Source organism: Vulpes lagopus, chromosome 7, assembly GCF_018345385.1.
Source record: "Vulpes lagopus strain Blue_001 chromosome 7, ASM1834538v1, whole genome shotgun sequence".
Taxonomy (NCBI): domain Eukaryota; kingdom Metazoa; phylum Chordata; class Mammalia; order Carnivora; family Canidae; genus Vulpes; species Vulpes lagopus.
The window spans coordinates 105077523-105095279 of NC_054830.1; the positions used below are offsets into that span (position 1 = coordinate 105077523).

A 17757-nucleotide genomic window follows, 5' to 3' on the forward strand; every position below is an offset into this window, starting at 1 on the left:
ATGAGGACAGTCTCCTGCCCCAGCCCACCATATTCTTGGCTCGTATTCCCCGAATGCAACCATTTTCAATTGTTAGCTATTGCTTTTATTTACATCTGTATTTTAAAGTAACACGCTTATACTTTGTATTTTACTTTATTATTCTACCCATCCCTCATGTACAGTTCATTTGTCTCCATTCTCCTCTTCCTTTTAATTGGTAACACATGGCCCTGCTTTAAGTGTTCACATATTAACAACTCTTAGGATAGAAGTGCTATTCTACCTCCCATTTTGCAGATGAAGCACAGGTTTTTATTGGAAAGGAGGACCAGAGACATGATTCAAACTGATTATCTGGCTCTAAACCCGTATTCCTGCAAAGAAACATTTTCCTGCTCTTATGCACATTATACAAATTTCATAAACTTTTTTTTTTGGGGGGGGGTTTACAGTTAAAAAAAAATGGTGATTAAGTAGAAATCACAGGTAAATAAAAAAGTATGCTTTAATTAATACCTTTCTTCCACAGCTTTGGTTTCCATTGAATGCTTAACTGTTCTGCATCATTATTTTATCTCCATTCTGCCATGGTTGTTAAACTCCAAGGCATCCAGACATTTCAGGCATTCAACCAATCTTTTGGGCTTCAAAACATCTTTTAGAGACCACATTCTAATCTGGACAGCTTGCTCTGTAGACCTAGACCTGTTCCACAGCTTCATGCTGGGATCTCCTTCCATTATTTCCTGTTTTCCTGAATGCCACTGTCTCCCTCTTTCTTGGTTTAAAACCTGAGTAGGGTAGGAGTGGTTAAAATGATCTTACATATAAATTAACCAATCCTTTTGTTCTCAGTTTTATTCCATAAAGGCCTGAGCCTTCCAAAGGTTCTTCAATGCCAGTTCAGTTGCTTGTTGTTGGCTTCTCATCCTTAGGTTCCAGTTTTCTCTGGCCTGCTAAGTTAGGTATCATTTACCCATTAGCTTCTTACCTTCCAAGTCTGTTGCTTTCTTTTTTGTGTCTTTTACTCCTACCCCATTTTTTATCCTTGGGGGTTTATGCATTGATTCTTTTACTGTCTTCTAGAAGGGTTTAAGAATGAGTGGAGACAGGCATCTTAATCTGCCATGTTTAAGTGAAAGTCTTTATATTCACTTTTAGTTTCACTTCTTACTTACTATGTACCTCCTACGTTCCAGCCATAGTAATCTATCTACCCTCAGGTAACCCTGTTATTTCCTACTTTTTATCCTTGGAATAATTGGAATTAAATTTTTTAGAATTGGAATTAAAATCTTAAAATTAAATTGGAATTAAATTGGAATTAAAATTTTTAGAGTACTACTTTGCTATTCTCCTTCAAGAATATAGAAGTTATCTCCTCTGCTTAGAGCCCTGGGTACTCTCAAAGCAAGGGGTGCATGTTTCTATCACAGTAGTTAAACTATAAAATAGCAAGTTTTCATTGAGGAACAGGTACTATGTTCACACTTTGATGTGGCTAGGATATACCAAGGCCTACAAATGTTTTGGAAGCACATAATTCATTAAATAGAAAAGTCTGCTTTTGAATAGCTAAGGCTTTTAATCAACTATAATAAACTATGACCACTTGGGATGTCTGGGTGGCTCAGGGTTGAGCATCTGCCTTTGGCTTGGGTCATGATCCTGGGGTCCTGGGATTGAGTGCCACATTAGGCTCCCTGCATAGAGCCTGCTTCTCCCTCTGCCTATGCCTCTGTCTCTCTCTCATCTCTCATGAATAAATAAAATCTTTAAAAAAACCCAAAAACTATGACTACTAGATTTCAAAAAGATTCTCTTGATTTTGTTGTATCTCCTCTTCATCCTTGAGCTAGATAAATAGGATCACAGAATTCAATGAAGAGCTAAATAAGGGCTTTTTAGATTGTTCTTGATCTTCTTAGAAACAGAAGTGAAAGTCAAGGTTATTTTAATATAAATTATTCTAGTGAGCTACTTTACTTTGCATCCTTTAGAGTTTGGATCACTCAGATAAGCCTTAATCTCCAAGCTTATTGTCGATTCACTCTATAGTACACTTGCAACTAATAACATTGTATGTTAACTATATTGGAATTAAAATTTTTAAAAACCCCTAAGCTTAAGTTTTCTCAGTAACATTTTCATCACTAAAGCATTTCTTATTCTAATAGATAACACTGCTAAGTTTCACATCTTAAATGTAAAGCATACTCACAGACAATTTATAACTGCTTGAAGTAGGGTTTTACATATTACATGGAAATCTCATTTGTATAACCCATTAACAATGGTAGACAACCATTTTAGTAATGTAAACAACATAATTATGTGAAGAAATACCTATGCCAAAGATAAAACTCTATTTAAGAATACTTACCAACTTGGTTTTATTAATAAATGAAATGCAGAAAATTTGATTCTATTACTGGGTACTTTAAGGTTATTAGGAAAAAAAATAGGTCAAGTAGATATTTACAGATGAGGGAGTCAAAGCTTAAGAGTTCAAACAAAACAAAACAAAAAACTTACCAATAAACCTAGAATCAAACCAAATTCTGATTCTAATGCCTGTACTGTAAAAGAATTACCATTCTAAATACTTAACAGATCTCTGGAGGGTACCTATTTGAAAAGCAGATTCCTGGGCCCTACCGCAGGCCCACTCTAAGCTGAAGTAGAGGTTTGGTGTCCGTCTGGAATCTACATTTTAAACACCTTTCCCCAGAGCATCTGCTGACCAACCTTCTGAGAAACACTAACGTAAAGGGATGATATACAAATTTGAAAAGGTGAAATTAATCTGTAAAGTCATTCTTCTAAGCACTAAGTTATCTTAGAATAAAATACAAGAGCAATGATAAAGTTAGAGACCTAACTTCTTGCGCCTTCCTTTTGATTATAATCTATTCAGAATGTGGCATGTCAGAGAACATCGGAGGAAATATTTGAAGTCTTTGATAAATATATTAGTAATAGTCAAGTACCAATGGGGCAGACCAGTTGCTGCACATGAGTTCTGAAACTAAACCTCTCATTCTTGCTCTCTATACTTAAAAATAATCAACAGTACACTGACTTGATTAAAGAAAAATCTCCTACTTTCCCTCCCATCAAAACCCAGAAATTCTATTTTGACATTGCTTTTAAAGTATTTCTGGGAGTCCATCAGAAATAGATCACTACACATCAATACAGTCAAGTAAATCAGTTTTGTTAGTTTACAGAAAAAACTACTTTAATCTAAAAATACCACTTGATTCAGAACTGGCTGACTTCTATATGCAATAATTAAGACTACTCAAAGACATGCAACACAGGCTGGGAATAGCTTGAAAAATCTTAAAGGATGCTGAAAGCAATGACAACATTATACTAAGATACTTGCCAGATGAGCTTTTAATTATAGCCTAGCATAAGTTACCTTCCAAGTCCTAAATGATGCTATGACATTTCCATTTGATCTCCATGCCTTGGTAGAGCCCTGACACTGTTAAAAGCAGCTTAACCTATTTGATTTAAAAAGTCTTAACACTGGGATGCCTGGGTGACTCAGTGGTTGAGTGCCTCCCTTTGGCTCAGGGGATGATCCCCAGGTCCTGGGATAGAGTCCCACATCAGGAGCCTGCTTCTCCCTCTGCCTGTGTCTCTGCCTCTCTCTGTGTCTCTCATGAATAAATAAATAAAATCTTAAAAAAAAAAGTCATAACACTAACGAACTATGGATTCTCCCCACAGAAAAGGGGCACAACAGGCATGTATGGACAAGTAAAGAACCTTTGGTTCAAGGTATCTGTTCTGCTAAAGCCATCATTAACTGCAGAGAGAAAAAAAAAATTAATTATGTAAACAACCTTATATGCTACATAAAGATATTTTACTATATTTTATAAGCATGCTTCTCTCAAAATTATAGTATGGTAGAATGGTTGCAAGTATGTGCTTTCATGAACTGGGGTCTACCACTTACTAGCTGACCACCATCAGGCAAGTTAGAACCTCTAAATCTCAGTTCTTTCCACTTAACACATAAAAAAAAGTACCTACACTTCACTGAGTTTTTATGAGGATTACATAAAACAATCTAGGTAAAGTACCTGCTAAAAAAACACTCTCAGGCACTGTACAAGAGGATTATTAAGCTACTATACTTTAAAAATACTTTGGAATTATTAAAAGTCAAAACAAAAAAGAACATTTGTTTCTGAGGTAAACTGACATTTCTATTTTAAATGGGAACACCATAGAGCATGAAAACTCTGAGCAACCATTTACTCATGTTTAAAGATTTCAACTTTGTCTACCTACAGACAATAATTACTCATTCTTAACATACGATATAGAAATAAGGGGTGCCTGGCTGGCTCAGTTGGTGGAACACATGACTTGGATCTCAAGGTTTGAGCCCCATGTTGGGTGTAGAGCTTCCTTAAAAATAACCTCCATAAACATTTTCCTTCTTAACATATACATATTTCCTTATTCAAACTAGTAGGTATTTTCTGGCTTACTTTTCTCTTTATAGAAATCAGCTACAATTTGGAAATCAAGATCTCTACATTAAACTACTAAGTTTAATAAAGCAATTAAGAAAGCAAATCACTTGGGGCACCTGGGTGGCTCAGTGAGCTAATAGTTGGACTCTTGGTTTTGGCTCAGGTCATGATCTCATGGGTCGTGGAATCAAGCCCCAAGTCAGGCTCCACACTTAGTATGGAGTCTGCCTCAGATTCTTTTTCCCTTTCCCAGCCCTTCTGTCCTTCCCCACTCATATTCTCAGATGCTCTCACACTCTCTTCTCTAAAAAATAAAATCTTAAAGAAAAAAAAAAAAAAGATCAAATCATCAACAAGAATATTCCCAAATTCACTTGTTTAACAGGCAATAAGACTAACCTAAAGGTGCACTGTGAACCTTAAAAGCAAGAACATATCAGGGTAGATTTTTGAGATCTAGTTTAACCCTAGGTCAAATTCAGAAAGTTCTTAGAAGGTTCTACTTTATAATTAAGAGCCCAACTTAACAGGGAAACCAGGATTAGTCTCAGAACAAAGCATTATATTTTCCCTCCACTCAAGAATTTACCAACACATCATAATAGATCAGTTTCCCAAAATGGACATTCCCATTATGGACATTGCTTTCTATGCAAAGTTAGTACAGATAATTTACTGCATAGTGGAACAGAGTTCTCCTTTCAAAGTTACATATAGATGATTTAGCTTGACTGAAATATCTCATTAAGAAACTTAATCCTAATAATTTTGTCTATATGAAGACAAAATGAAAAACAAGCTACAAACCACCCAGACATGTGCAAAATAGGATGAACACTCAGATTTCTTAGCTATTACATATCACCTTTGACCTTTAATAAACTATATTTACTCAAACTGTCATATCAATCCCCTTTCTCCATATTGCTCTTTAGTAGCAGGTATCTGTCAATTGTCTTTGGCCCAGCCTTAACAGCTATTATCAATGAGTGGTTTGCAAACATGAATGTACATCAGATTCACCCAGAGGACTTATTAAAAACAGATTGCTGGGCTACTCCAAGATTGATTCATTGTATATGGAGTGTGCCCCAAAACCTACATTTCTAAACAAATGATGCCCCTGCTGCTGGCTAAGGAATACACTTTACAGAGAACCACTAGTCGAAAGGCAGTGGTTCTCAACCATGGCTGCATGTTAGAATCACAGGGGAACTTCTGTAAATTCCAATGCCTGGGAGTCCCTCAGAACAATCACACCAGAAGTTCTAGAGCTAAGTTCTAGACAACTAATGTATACCCAGGGCTGAGAACCACTTGTCTAGTTAATTAAAATAAATCTAAACCAAATCCATTGAGAATAGATATTGCTTAATACAAAAACAAGGTAAGATTTTTTTTAGCCCTCATCTGCTGATAAGGCAGCCAAATAAGGAGTCAAGATTAAATTTATTATGGTGGCCTCAGTTGCTTACATACTGAGGGTTAAACTCAACAGAAGTTTCATGTATACTGTCTGCTTTAGATCCTAGGCAAAGTCTAAGTAAGGTAAGTCCTTAAGTCGTACAAAATGGTTGACTTTTGAAGGCAACAGAAATGTAAGTTACTCTCAATCCCATGTACCATGTTTAGGCTGAGTGGCAATACTGCATATTGGTTAACTCTTGGCTCTGGAGTCAGAGCATTCATAGATGTTACCTTTGGCAAGTTACATAATTAAGCCTTGGTACCTTTATTTGGGAGTTAATGAAATGAACACTGTAGTTAATGCTAAAGATCACATGAGCATCCACATAAGAAGTTAGCTCAGAGTCTGGTACCTAAGATATAATCGAAATGGCTGTAAGCTATGCCATACACACGCTACCTAGAAACATTAACCTACCAGAAATACTAAAAAAATTATTGTCCTTCCCAAGTCTACTTCTTCCCCTTCAGTCAACATCAGGGTGCTTATAAGATTATATTCACACCCTTGTGAATTTATTTTTAAAGATTTTATTTGTTCAGGAGAGACAGAGAGAGAGAGAGAGAGAGACAGACAGACAGACACTGGCAGAGGGAGAAGCAGGCTCCATGCAGGGAGCCTAACATGGGACTTGATCCCGGGACTCCAAGATCATGCGCCGGGGCCAAAGGAAGGTGCCAAACTGCTGAGCCACTCAGGGATCCCCACACCCTTGTGAATTTAGATGTTCAGGACTGTTAATAGTGTTAAACTTTGAATACCTTACCTACAGAGAGTACAGTTAATGGAAATACAACTTTTAGAAAGCTATAGAAGTATACAGTACAAGCTTACTATGAAATAAGGGAACATTTTATGTTCCCTCTCTTGACTGCTTAACCGTTTCATGATTTATAATTGCCTGTATTACTCTGACAAATGCTTATTTCTGAATCTTCTTCCCCCTTTTTTGTCCAAAATACCACAAAAAATACATTTTCCTCAGACATAGTCTCCCCAGTAATCATGGCTTTGGGAGGAAAAATGGTAGCTTTCCTCACAGCCATTCTGTACATTCCTGTTAACTGGGTACTTTTAAAAAACTTTGAGGATTTCAGAATCCCTTGGAATCTAAATCTTTTAAGTATAAATTTAATGCCAACTCCTTTCCTCTCAAGTACTTACGAGGATGGTTGAGTTCTACAAATACAAAGCCCTTGGTAAGACAAGGGTGACAACAGATAAGTGGTATAGAACAGCAATTAGGAACTCCCCTTTTACCCGCCCCCCCACAAATATCTACTTCGTACCATGCACTCTGATGTTAACCCACATGTCTGCTTTATATTATTTGCAGTAAGAAGTGAATCATAAAGCTAACAAGACTAATCTAGGCCTTATGATTCAACTACAAAATCTTCCACTAGAATGCCCTCAATAATTCAGTCTCTGTTTTAAAGAATCTATGGAAAAGGGAACATTACAAATAGTAAAACTCTTAAATCTTAAAATATTGGACAGCCCAGGTGGCTCAGCGGTTTAGCGCCACCTTCAGCCGGGGGCCTGATCTTGGAGGCCCCAGATGGAGTCCCACGTTGGGCTCCCTGCATGGAGCCTGCTTCTCCCTCTGCCTATGTCTCTGCCTCTCTCTCTCATGAATAAATATTTTTTAAAAAATCTTAACATATTTCAAATAAATCTCTTAACATGTTTATGGATTTATAATGTTTTAATCTTTAATTTTTGAAAGGAAAAATGAAGATTAGGAAAAAAAAATTCATTTATGTTGTAGAACCATGTCCACCACTATATGTTATTTGGCTTTTTGGGGTTCTCTGATTCAAAGTACCTCCTTGCCATGGCGAAATGACAGCTTTCTCAATCACACTACTATGCACAGAGGTTTGTAGATATGATTAATTAAGCAGATTACTTTCAATTTACTCTACAGGAGAGAAATGAGGTTAGTTCACTGAGGGATATGACAACACTCAATTAGTATCAAAAATGGAATGGGATGGTAGCCTAATAAGTACTTAGCGCCTATTTAAGTAAGCTTAAGTACAAAAAACCCGAGGACTTCTGTCGCAGAAGTTACACTAAGTTAGGGGTCACTCAAACTTTATAAGTTCTCTTTGCAATGTAGCATCTCTACTAATTCTCTGTTTATATGGCTGAAAATCGCCAATGCTTGTACCTTTCAGGGCAGACCATTCTCTATCTTTCAAGATTTGATTGAAGTTTAGATTATCCTAAATTTACCATTTATGTTGTATAGAACTTTCTCCTATACAGAACTTTTAAAATGTGAAAGCTATAATGATCCGTGTCTTTTCAAGCTAAATACTTGGGTCCTTAGGTCATTTTTCATAATTTTACATTTTGGGTTCTATTCTGAAGATGCGCTAGGTCCTGTTGGTATTCTTAAAGCATGAGAGATGGAAAACAATATTCCAAGTAGGGAATAACCAGCTCAGTACAACAGTAACATCACCCTGCTTATTCTAGCTATCTTTATAAAATATCCTTACAGTGTAATTATTTGATAGCCACATTCTATTGACTCACTTGGAGCTTACTACTCAAAAAAAAAAAAATCCCCCAAAACAAAAACAAAACAAAAACTATCACATCCCAACAGCATTCCTCAATGCATCAGCCTTCAAGAAATCAAGAACTTGATTTTCTCAAGAACTTGATAAGTTTATTAACTTATTGAGATCAAGAAGTACTTTACTGGAGTTTTTAACATAGTTTTCCAATAACCATGAGGAACAAACTAACAGAATTTGTTATCATATCCATATTGGGTCATGATTCTTTCTGGGTAGATACAACAGCCTTCTGTTACTTGAGACTCTTAACCAAAAGCTCATCTATGTTATACTTTGTTTTATATATATATTTTTCTCTTCTTAAAGATGTGAATGACATTATCTACCACTTAAGTTTTTGTCATATTTCTCAAAGATAGTTCAGCTATCCTATCTAAGTTGCCAGCAGTGAAACATGTAAAATTACATGTAATTATATATCACATAAAAGTATTTAGGACAAGCAATTTTAGTCTTCTCATGCATGTTGAATTTAGACTTTTACTAACATTTATTCTAATTAAGACTAAGTTCTCCTTCCAAAAAACAAACAAACCCCCCAAAACCAGCCAAATAAATGCTAAGGTATAGGGATTTGTGCCCTAACGTTATACCAAACTCAGGCCTATCCCTTGGGAAGTCTTAGTCCAAACCAAGAGTCCCCCCAAATTTAAAAATTTAGTAAGCCTTAGTTCACTTAGTTTTTAAAGCTTATTACACTATTTCCATACTGTGCCATTCTGTATAATATTTGCCAAATAACTCTTCTTCTATATTTTAAGAAATAAAACTCAAGGCAAATCAAGAACTTTACTTGTTGATAACACATATGGTAAGCAAGGCATTTTAGGATCTTGAACCTTATACTCAATAAAAGATTTGGTAGCCTAATATTTTCTATACATATTAAGGTTATCACTTGAGTGATTACTCAAGTTCATTTAGTATGTTGAAAAAATACTAAACCTGCCCCAATGGTAACTTTTATACTAAGATATTGAAAATAGGTTAAAAAAAAAAATCAAATTTAGAATCTTGGCCCTCAAGGCAAGTTCTTAATACCGCTTTCACAAGAACATTTAAAAACATTTCATTGGATGAGGGAAGAAAAGCGAGTGACTGCCAGGTATGGGGCTTTTTGTGGGGAGGGGATAAAAATGTTCTACAACTGGTTTGTGGTAATGCACAATCCTGTGAATACACTAAGAACAGTGAACCGTACCCTTTAAAAGAGTAAAGTGTGAGTTTTCTCAATAAGCTATTTGAAAAACATTTCAATCTCATCCCAATAGCTCTACATGTTATAACATACCAAAAAAACAAAACAAAATAAAACCCCAGAACAAAACAAAACCCAGAAAACTACATCATAAAGAAAGAGACCAAGAAACTCTTTACATACTAAATTAAACCAGGCATTAGGATACCAACAACAAACCACTTAGGAGCCAGGGATGACTGAACGTTAAGAAGCCCTTATTACAACCACTAAACAAAGGGTAACGGACCGAAAATGACCTCTAAAAGATTTCTTCAGACTTATTTGAAAACAATCTTGACATGGAAGTCTCTGCCTCTATAAACAATAATATGAATGAAGTCCTCAATAACATGAGCACTTACTCATCATACTCGATATGATAAATAACGTCTTCATCAGCAGCAACAGAGTCTGAATTAGACGTAGAGGGTACACTGTCCAATTTATTTGTGTTCTCTTTGGAATTATGATTTACATTTCCATTAGTCCTTTTACAAGAACTGCCATTCTTCAGTGGAGTTTTGCCACGTGAATGTCCATCAGAAGCTCTAGTAACACTACGTATACGGGCTTCAAACCAAGCACCAAGGCCGACATCTCTGGCATCCACCAATTCATTTACCTAAAAAAAGTTTAAAATTAGTTAATGAAGCTTAATTTCATTTATTGCTTCAAAAACCATACTACAACTCAAGTTATTTTGAGCGTTATCATGGTTAACAACATTTGCAGCTATTCCCGTTTAAGGTAATTAGAAATATTAGATCAAAACTATTCTTTTTGGATTATACTGTCAAATCTGTTATTTACTATTACGAAAATTAACTTTCCTTCCAATTTTCAATAAAATAGATATTTTCTTTATTCCTTGCCTGGGTCTACACCACACTTTTAAAAATATCATTCTTATGTACCCAAGTGTTATTCTAGTAAGTTATTAAATAAGAATGTCACTTAGTGAAAAGTCAAGACTTCATAGTATTGTGGCTGTTGCTGATTTGCTTCATCAATTTCTTCCGAATCCTAGAGATAACTTATAGTCAGTCTAACAGAAAACAGTTAAATATTAGAAAAAACTTGATGGGGGAATTATACAAGTATAAAGGAAAAGAATCTAGCGAACCCATCTATTCAAAATGGAGTAAGTTCTATCACCAGTTAATAACACACTAGGAAATGCACTACTTAGTACCTCAAAGAAGAAAACAGAAGACAGAGCTGTAAGACACAGAACAGATGAATGCAAGTCTAGTGGATGATCCAGAACTAAAAAACGCAATCTGATAAAAGGAAAACAGTACATTAGAAAACACGTATATCAGAAGAGTTACAATATGGAAGCTGGTTAAATAAAACACACACACACACACACACACACACACACACACAAAATCTCTTCTAAAAAATCTGAGGAAACTGGTCAAGCCTTTAGGTCAGGGCTCTTTCAAGAGCAATAACCAAGAGACATCCATTTTTTCCCCATTTTTTTTAAGCCCCTTAAAAAAAAAAAAAAGACATTATTGTCTTTTTTGTGTCATTATTGTCACAGGATGATCACCTACTTAAGCTCGTTCTTCCTGAGGGTATTAGAGACCACTTAAGGTATCCAATAGAATTCTGACAGATGGTATAGCTTGGGGCTGGGGTGGGGGCTTATATTAAAAGTTAAATACCCATATATTATGCAAGGCGTTCTTTAGGCTTGTCTAACTCTTACAAGCTTAATAATTCCTCTTTTACAGGATAAGAAAACAAAAAGCTCTGACAAGTTAACTTGCTCCAAATGAAAGCTAATGAAATGTAAAGCTAGAATCTGCAGACACTGACCTTGAAGCTTGTTTTTCCTACTGTATTAGGAAGCTTGATGAAAAGATGACAAGATAGGTAAGCAGGACTCCAAAGGTTAAGTTAGGTTAAGTGATGAAATAAGGTTTTAAAAGGTAAAAAAGGTTTCAAACCACCAAGCTAACACAGAAGGTAGACTACAGACAAAATAAAAAATTATTAATGATCACTGCAGATGAGGTACAATATCTGACCAAAAGCACTATAAGTAAATGAACATGACAGCAAATAAAAAGCCTGAAGCTATAACAACGTTTGACATGAGAAGAGTTTAGTAGGAGAGAAAAAGATGTAAAGATCAACCAGGCTAGACAAAGAATCAGAGATGAAACACAATATACATCACATAAACTACTCTATGCATTAAATGGACACAAGTGCTTTCCTTTCTTAATAGTCACTAATAAATTTAAAGACATACTTTCTTACAGGCAACATTAGCTAAAACAAAAAATAATCAATGTTAAGGTCAATCATACTTGGGAGAATAAACTGAGACTTCTCTCTCATAGCAAATCAAAATTTAAGGGTTTATGTAGCACTACACAATTATTATAGCAGAGAATGGGGCACAGAGTTGATACTGATATAGCTAATAGAAACATAAGGCAATCTGAAAAATCTCCCATTTATTTATCCCACAAAAAAGAAATTACTATCTCATAAACACAGGGCATTCTTTAAGTAGAATCTTAGATTTATAACCATAAACAAGAACTATAAATTCTCCATTTAGTTAACCACTCATGTCAATGCATAAAAACCAGGTGGAAAAAAAAAGTTTCTAAATTGAAAAGTAAGGATTTTGCACATTACATAGACATGGTGAATTAGGTCAGATTTGAATGGGCTGAAATGCATGCAAGAGATTAAAGATCATAGCCACAGCAATTAGACAACAAAAAGAAATAAAAGGCATCCAAATTGATAAGAAGTAAAATCCTTTTTTGCAGATGACATTCTATATAAAGAAAACCTGAAAGACTCTACCAAATAACTGTTAGAAGCAATAAGTAAATTCACAGTAAAGTCACAAGACACAAAAATCAATGTACAGAAATCTGTTGCATTTCTAATACACTAATAATGAAGCAGCAGAAAGGGAAATTAAGAAAGCAATCCCATTTACAATTGCACCAAAAACAGTAAGATTACCTAGGAATAAACTTAACCGAAGAGGTGAAAGACCTATACTCTGAAAACTCTGATGAAAGGTATTAAGGATGACACAAAGAAATGGGAAGACATGCTAATGGATTGGAAAAATATTGTTAGAATGTCTATACTACCCAAAGCAATCTACACATTCAATGTAATCTCTATCAAAATATCAACATCATTTTTCACAGAGCTAGAACAAACAATCCTAAAATTTGTATGGAACCACAAAAGACTTCAAGTAGGCAAAGCAATCTTGAAAAGGAAAAACAAAGCTGGAGGTATCACAATTCCAGATTTCAAGTTCTACTACAAAGTGGTAGTAATTAAAACAGTATCGTACTGATACAAAAAGACACCTAGATCAATGGAATAGAAAACTCAGAAATAAACCCACAATTACATGGTCAATTAATCTTCAACAAAGGAGGGATAAATGTTCAGTGGAAAAGGTCTGTCTTCAACAAATGATGTTTGAAGAACTGGACAGCCACATGGAAAGGAATAAAACTGGACCACTTTCTGTCACCATACACAACAATAAACTCAAAATGGATGAAAGACCTAATTGTGAGACCTGAAGCCATGAAAAACCTAGAACAAGAGCACAGGCAGTAATGTCTCTGATGTTAGCTGTTGCAACCTCTTTCTAAATATGCCTAAGAGAAACAAAAGCAAAAACAAACTATTGAGACTACATCAAGTTAAGAAGCTTCTTCACAGCAAAGGAAAACAACAAAATTCAAAGGCAACCTGTATGGGAGAAGATATTTGCAAGTAACAATACAGTAAAGGTTTAGTATCCAAAATCTATAAAGATCTGATACAATGATACGATCTGATACAATCCCAAATCCTAATAATCTAGATTAAAAAAAATAGGCAGAGGACATGAATAGAATGTCTGCAAAGAGAAATACAGATGGCCAAGAGACCCATGAAAAGATGCTCAACATCACTCATCATCAGGGGAATGCAAATCAAAACTACAAGAAGATACCACTTCACACCTGTCAGAATGGCTAAAATCAAAACCACAAGAAGCACCAAATATTGGTGAGGACACGGAGAAAAAAGAACCCTCTTGCACTGTTGGAGCAAATGCAAACTGGTGCAGCCACCGTGGAAAACAGTACAGAGTTTCCTCAAAAAGTTAAAATAGAACTACCCTATGATCAAGTATTCACACTACTGGGAATTTACCTGAAGAATACAAAAAACACTAATTTGAAAGACTTTATGCACCCCTGTTTATAGCAGCTTTACAATAGCCAAATTATAGAAGCAACCCAAGTATTCATTGATAAGCAAATGGACAAAGAGGTACAGGTGTGTATACATGCACATACACATGCACATGATGGGATACTATTCAGCCATAAAAAGACTGAAATCTTGCCATTTGCAACAGCATGGATAGAGCTAGACTGTATTATGCTAAATGAAATAAGTAAGTTAGAGAAATACTGTATGATTCCATTCATATGGAATCTAAGAAAATAAAGGGGGGAAAATCACAAAATAGACTATTGCACAACTGAAGCTAATATAACTGTTAATTACACTGGAAATAAAATAAAAACTTTAAAAAAATCTAAATCTCTCTACATTTAATAAGTAAATTAATTTTAAAATAAAAATCATCTTACCACCATAGGGCATGGGTTGGAGGATTGGCTCACTGACAAATTGTTTCCTGTCTCTTTCTAGAAAGAGGTAGCCTAACCTTGGCCAGCAAGTACCTCCCTCGAAGATGTCAAATCATAAGAGATAAAGGGAAACAAATTAACGGGGGAGGAGTGTTTGAGCTGAAGTCATGAGATAAAGTTAAAAACAAACCCAATCACATAAATGTTAGCTGAAAAGCTAGACTTATTCATATAAAGAATATTTAGAGAAGAATCTTCCATATTCAAGTAGGTGATATGAAATAAAAGGTATGGGAGGCAAGAAAAAAAATCATTAAAAAAATGAAATGCCAACAAATACTGGAGAACTTACTGTATCAGGCATACTTCTAAGCACTTTATATGTTCCATTTAAAACACACCAGCTCTCTCATTTAAGAACCAGCTCCTAACTTAGTTAAAAAACAAATAAAACACACACACACACACCCCTACAAAAAACCCCACACAGCTTTACAGATAAACCTAGGTTTATGTTTGTGTTTATCATCTACCAGATATAACCCTGAATAAATTAACCTGTCTCAGCCTCGGTTTCTTTATAAAATAACATACTTTCCTGTGTATTAAGAGATTAGGTGACTAAATCCACATGATGCGCCAATGAAACAACTGTCTCTTTCCACTAAGTATCAACATGTCCAATTTTAAGACTCATTAAATCTCAGTATAGTCTTAATACCATGGTCTCCTTAGTAAAGATATTAGCAATTTACTTGATGTATATTATCTACTTTATTTTTAAAGATTTTATTTGGGGGGGGAAGGGCAGAGGGAAAGTGAGAAACAGACTCCTCACTGAGCAGGGAGCCCCTATGGGGGGCTCAATCCAAGGCCTCTGGGATCATGACCTGAGCTGAAGGCAGATGATTAACCGTTGGGGCCAACCACGGGCCCCTATTACCTCTTTTAATACCTATAATACAAAGTCATTCTTATTTTCCAATGAGGCACAGAAGGAAATACACTAGTCCTCAGGAGATACAGAGCTAGAAGTGGGAAACAAGCCGATAAAGATTTTTCTGACTCTGAACAGGATCTCTCATTTTAACATGTTTTTTTCTAAAATTTACAAATCAAACTACAATGTGGTTCCATTTACATAAATTTCAGAAAGGAAATAGGGGATACACACATAGGTTAAAGGTTATTAAGAGGCTGTTAAAGGGTAATGATAGGATCAAGTTAATAAAAAGTGAAGAAATGACTGCTATAGAAGTTTGGATATTAGTACAACTAGGGAGGAAGGAATAAGAGAGGAGAGCCCATGAGAAGTTCCTGGGGTACTGCTTTGTATTTCCCAATCTGGTGGTATTTGCAGACATTGACTTCCTATTTCACTAAGCTCTACTTTTTTGTATTATTTGTTTCCTATTCAAAAAGGTTCAAAATCAAGAAGCAAAGTTGTACTGTAGATAAAAGCTAGGAGATACTAAAATATCCATGATTTTTACTTAATTATTGAGAAATTTCCCCTTTCCATTATTTCCTATAATGAATATTAGAATATATGTAAAACTTTAACAGTGCCACACACTTATCTGAACTCTAAAGCTTTATTATCCTCATTCTAGAGTTTAGGCCAAGAGGACAGTTATTTCAACAGGAGGATCTACTGTGAGTTATCCAAAACTTCCAGGTCCAAAAACCAGAATTAGCTCTATTTAGGTATCAAAAGTCCACCGTGTTTGAGAAAATTATTTCCCAGAGATCATGGAAACAGATGGACCTAGCCTCTGTACAATCTTCCACAGGTTATCTGAGTGTGATAATGATTTATCGGACTTCTTACAACATATAAAAAGATGTCTAAAACTGACCAAATGTCATGTAGTTATCAAATATGGCAAAGCAAGAATGATGGAGGACAAAAACTTCAGATTAAAATTCTATCTTCATGTATTACATTTAAATGTTTATCTATGCCAGTTTTGAGAAATACTGACTTGAAAATTCACTCTTTGTATCCACTTACTTGAGGTCCAAGGAAAATTTTAGGCAAAAAGGAAAAGCCCCAAATCTGTTTGCTCATCCATAAAGCAATTTCAATTATAGAAAGCCCTATGTCTATAAAAGGAAACTCTTTATAAAGTACAAGCGACATAAGTGGGAATTCAAGATAAAGGCAAAAAACTTCTCCCAATTTTAGTGATCTAGAACAATTTAATTTTGATATACTATTCACAGACTTGCTCAAAGGATAATATTCAAAACAAATCAATTTAAAAGTAGCAGCTTCTAAGTGTTTTCAGGTTAGCCAAATTTAAGTTTTAATAGCTAGTAAGAGTCTGTGAAAGCAGGGAGTAATATTTATCCTTCCATCTCTAATATCTAGAATATATACTATACAACCAAATATACATCCAATGAATGAATTATCCAGAAGTAAGCACTTCTAGGTTTAAAAAAAGTGAAAATTTCAAATAACTATGACAATTACTGAGCTTCATCAAAAAAGCAAATAAATCTGCTAGCCTCTTCAACTAGTAAGTTAAATGCAGCTCTGACTAAACATTATAAACAATAGTATACCCTTTTGAGAGTTTAAGTTCTAGCTTTCATGTGTATTTCTAAATGAGGAAAGGAAGACAATATAAACTACATTTATACAACTGGGAAGAAGCTGAATTGGAATCTGAAAGCAAGTCTGATGACAAAAGTGGATTTCTTAACCTCTGTGCTATATATTAATATAAGAGTTGTTTAAAAAGTGAGATATTAGTAACTGGTAAGTCAGTAGAGCATGTGACTTGATCTCAGAGTTGTGAGTTCAAGCCCCACATTGGATGCAGAGCTTACTTTAAAAACAAAATAACATAGGAGCACTTGGACAGCTCAGTCAGCTAGTGCCTAACTCTTGATCTCAGCTTGAATCTTCGTCTCAGGATCATTACTTCAGGCCTGTATTGAGCTCCACAATGGGCATGGAGCCTACTTAAAACAAAACAAAACAAAAACAAAACCACCAACAAAACAAAAAAACCCACTCCTGTGTCCTATGAATATAAATCTCTTTAAAAAGAAACAAAAACGGGGCACCTGGTTGGCACAGTCAGTTAAGCATCTGCCTTAGGTCCTGATTTGCGGGTCCTGGGATCAAGCCTTGCATTGGGCTCCCTGTTCAGCAGGAAGTCTGCTTCTCTTGCTGCCCCCTCCCCACCCGCCTGGGGCTCATAGTCTCTTTGTGTCTTAAAACAACAACAACAACAACAAAATATATATATTAAAAAAGTTACTAGAAGTATTGACAGTCAAAGTACTAACACAAGAAAAGCACAGATAT

General features: G+C 35.3%; 1 protein-coding gene across 2 annotated transcripts in view; it reads right to left on the reverse strand.

The window, feature by feature from the left end:
• UHRF2 (ubiquitin like with PHD and ring finger domains 2) overlaps window positions 1-17757 on the reverse strand; it is a 76629-nt gene that overhangs the window by 48797 nt on the left and 10075 nt on the right. For both annotated transcript variants that reach the window (XM_041762124.1, XM_041762123.1), the window contains one exon: window positions 10146-10405. In XM_041762124.1, the coding sequence (XP_041618058.1) occupies window positions 10146-10405 (260 nt within the window). The remainder of the gene's footprint in view (window positions 1-10145; window positions 10406-17757) is intronic.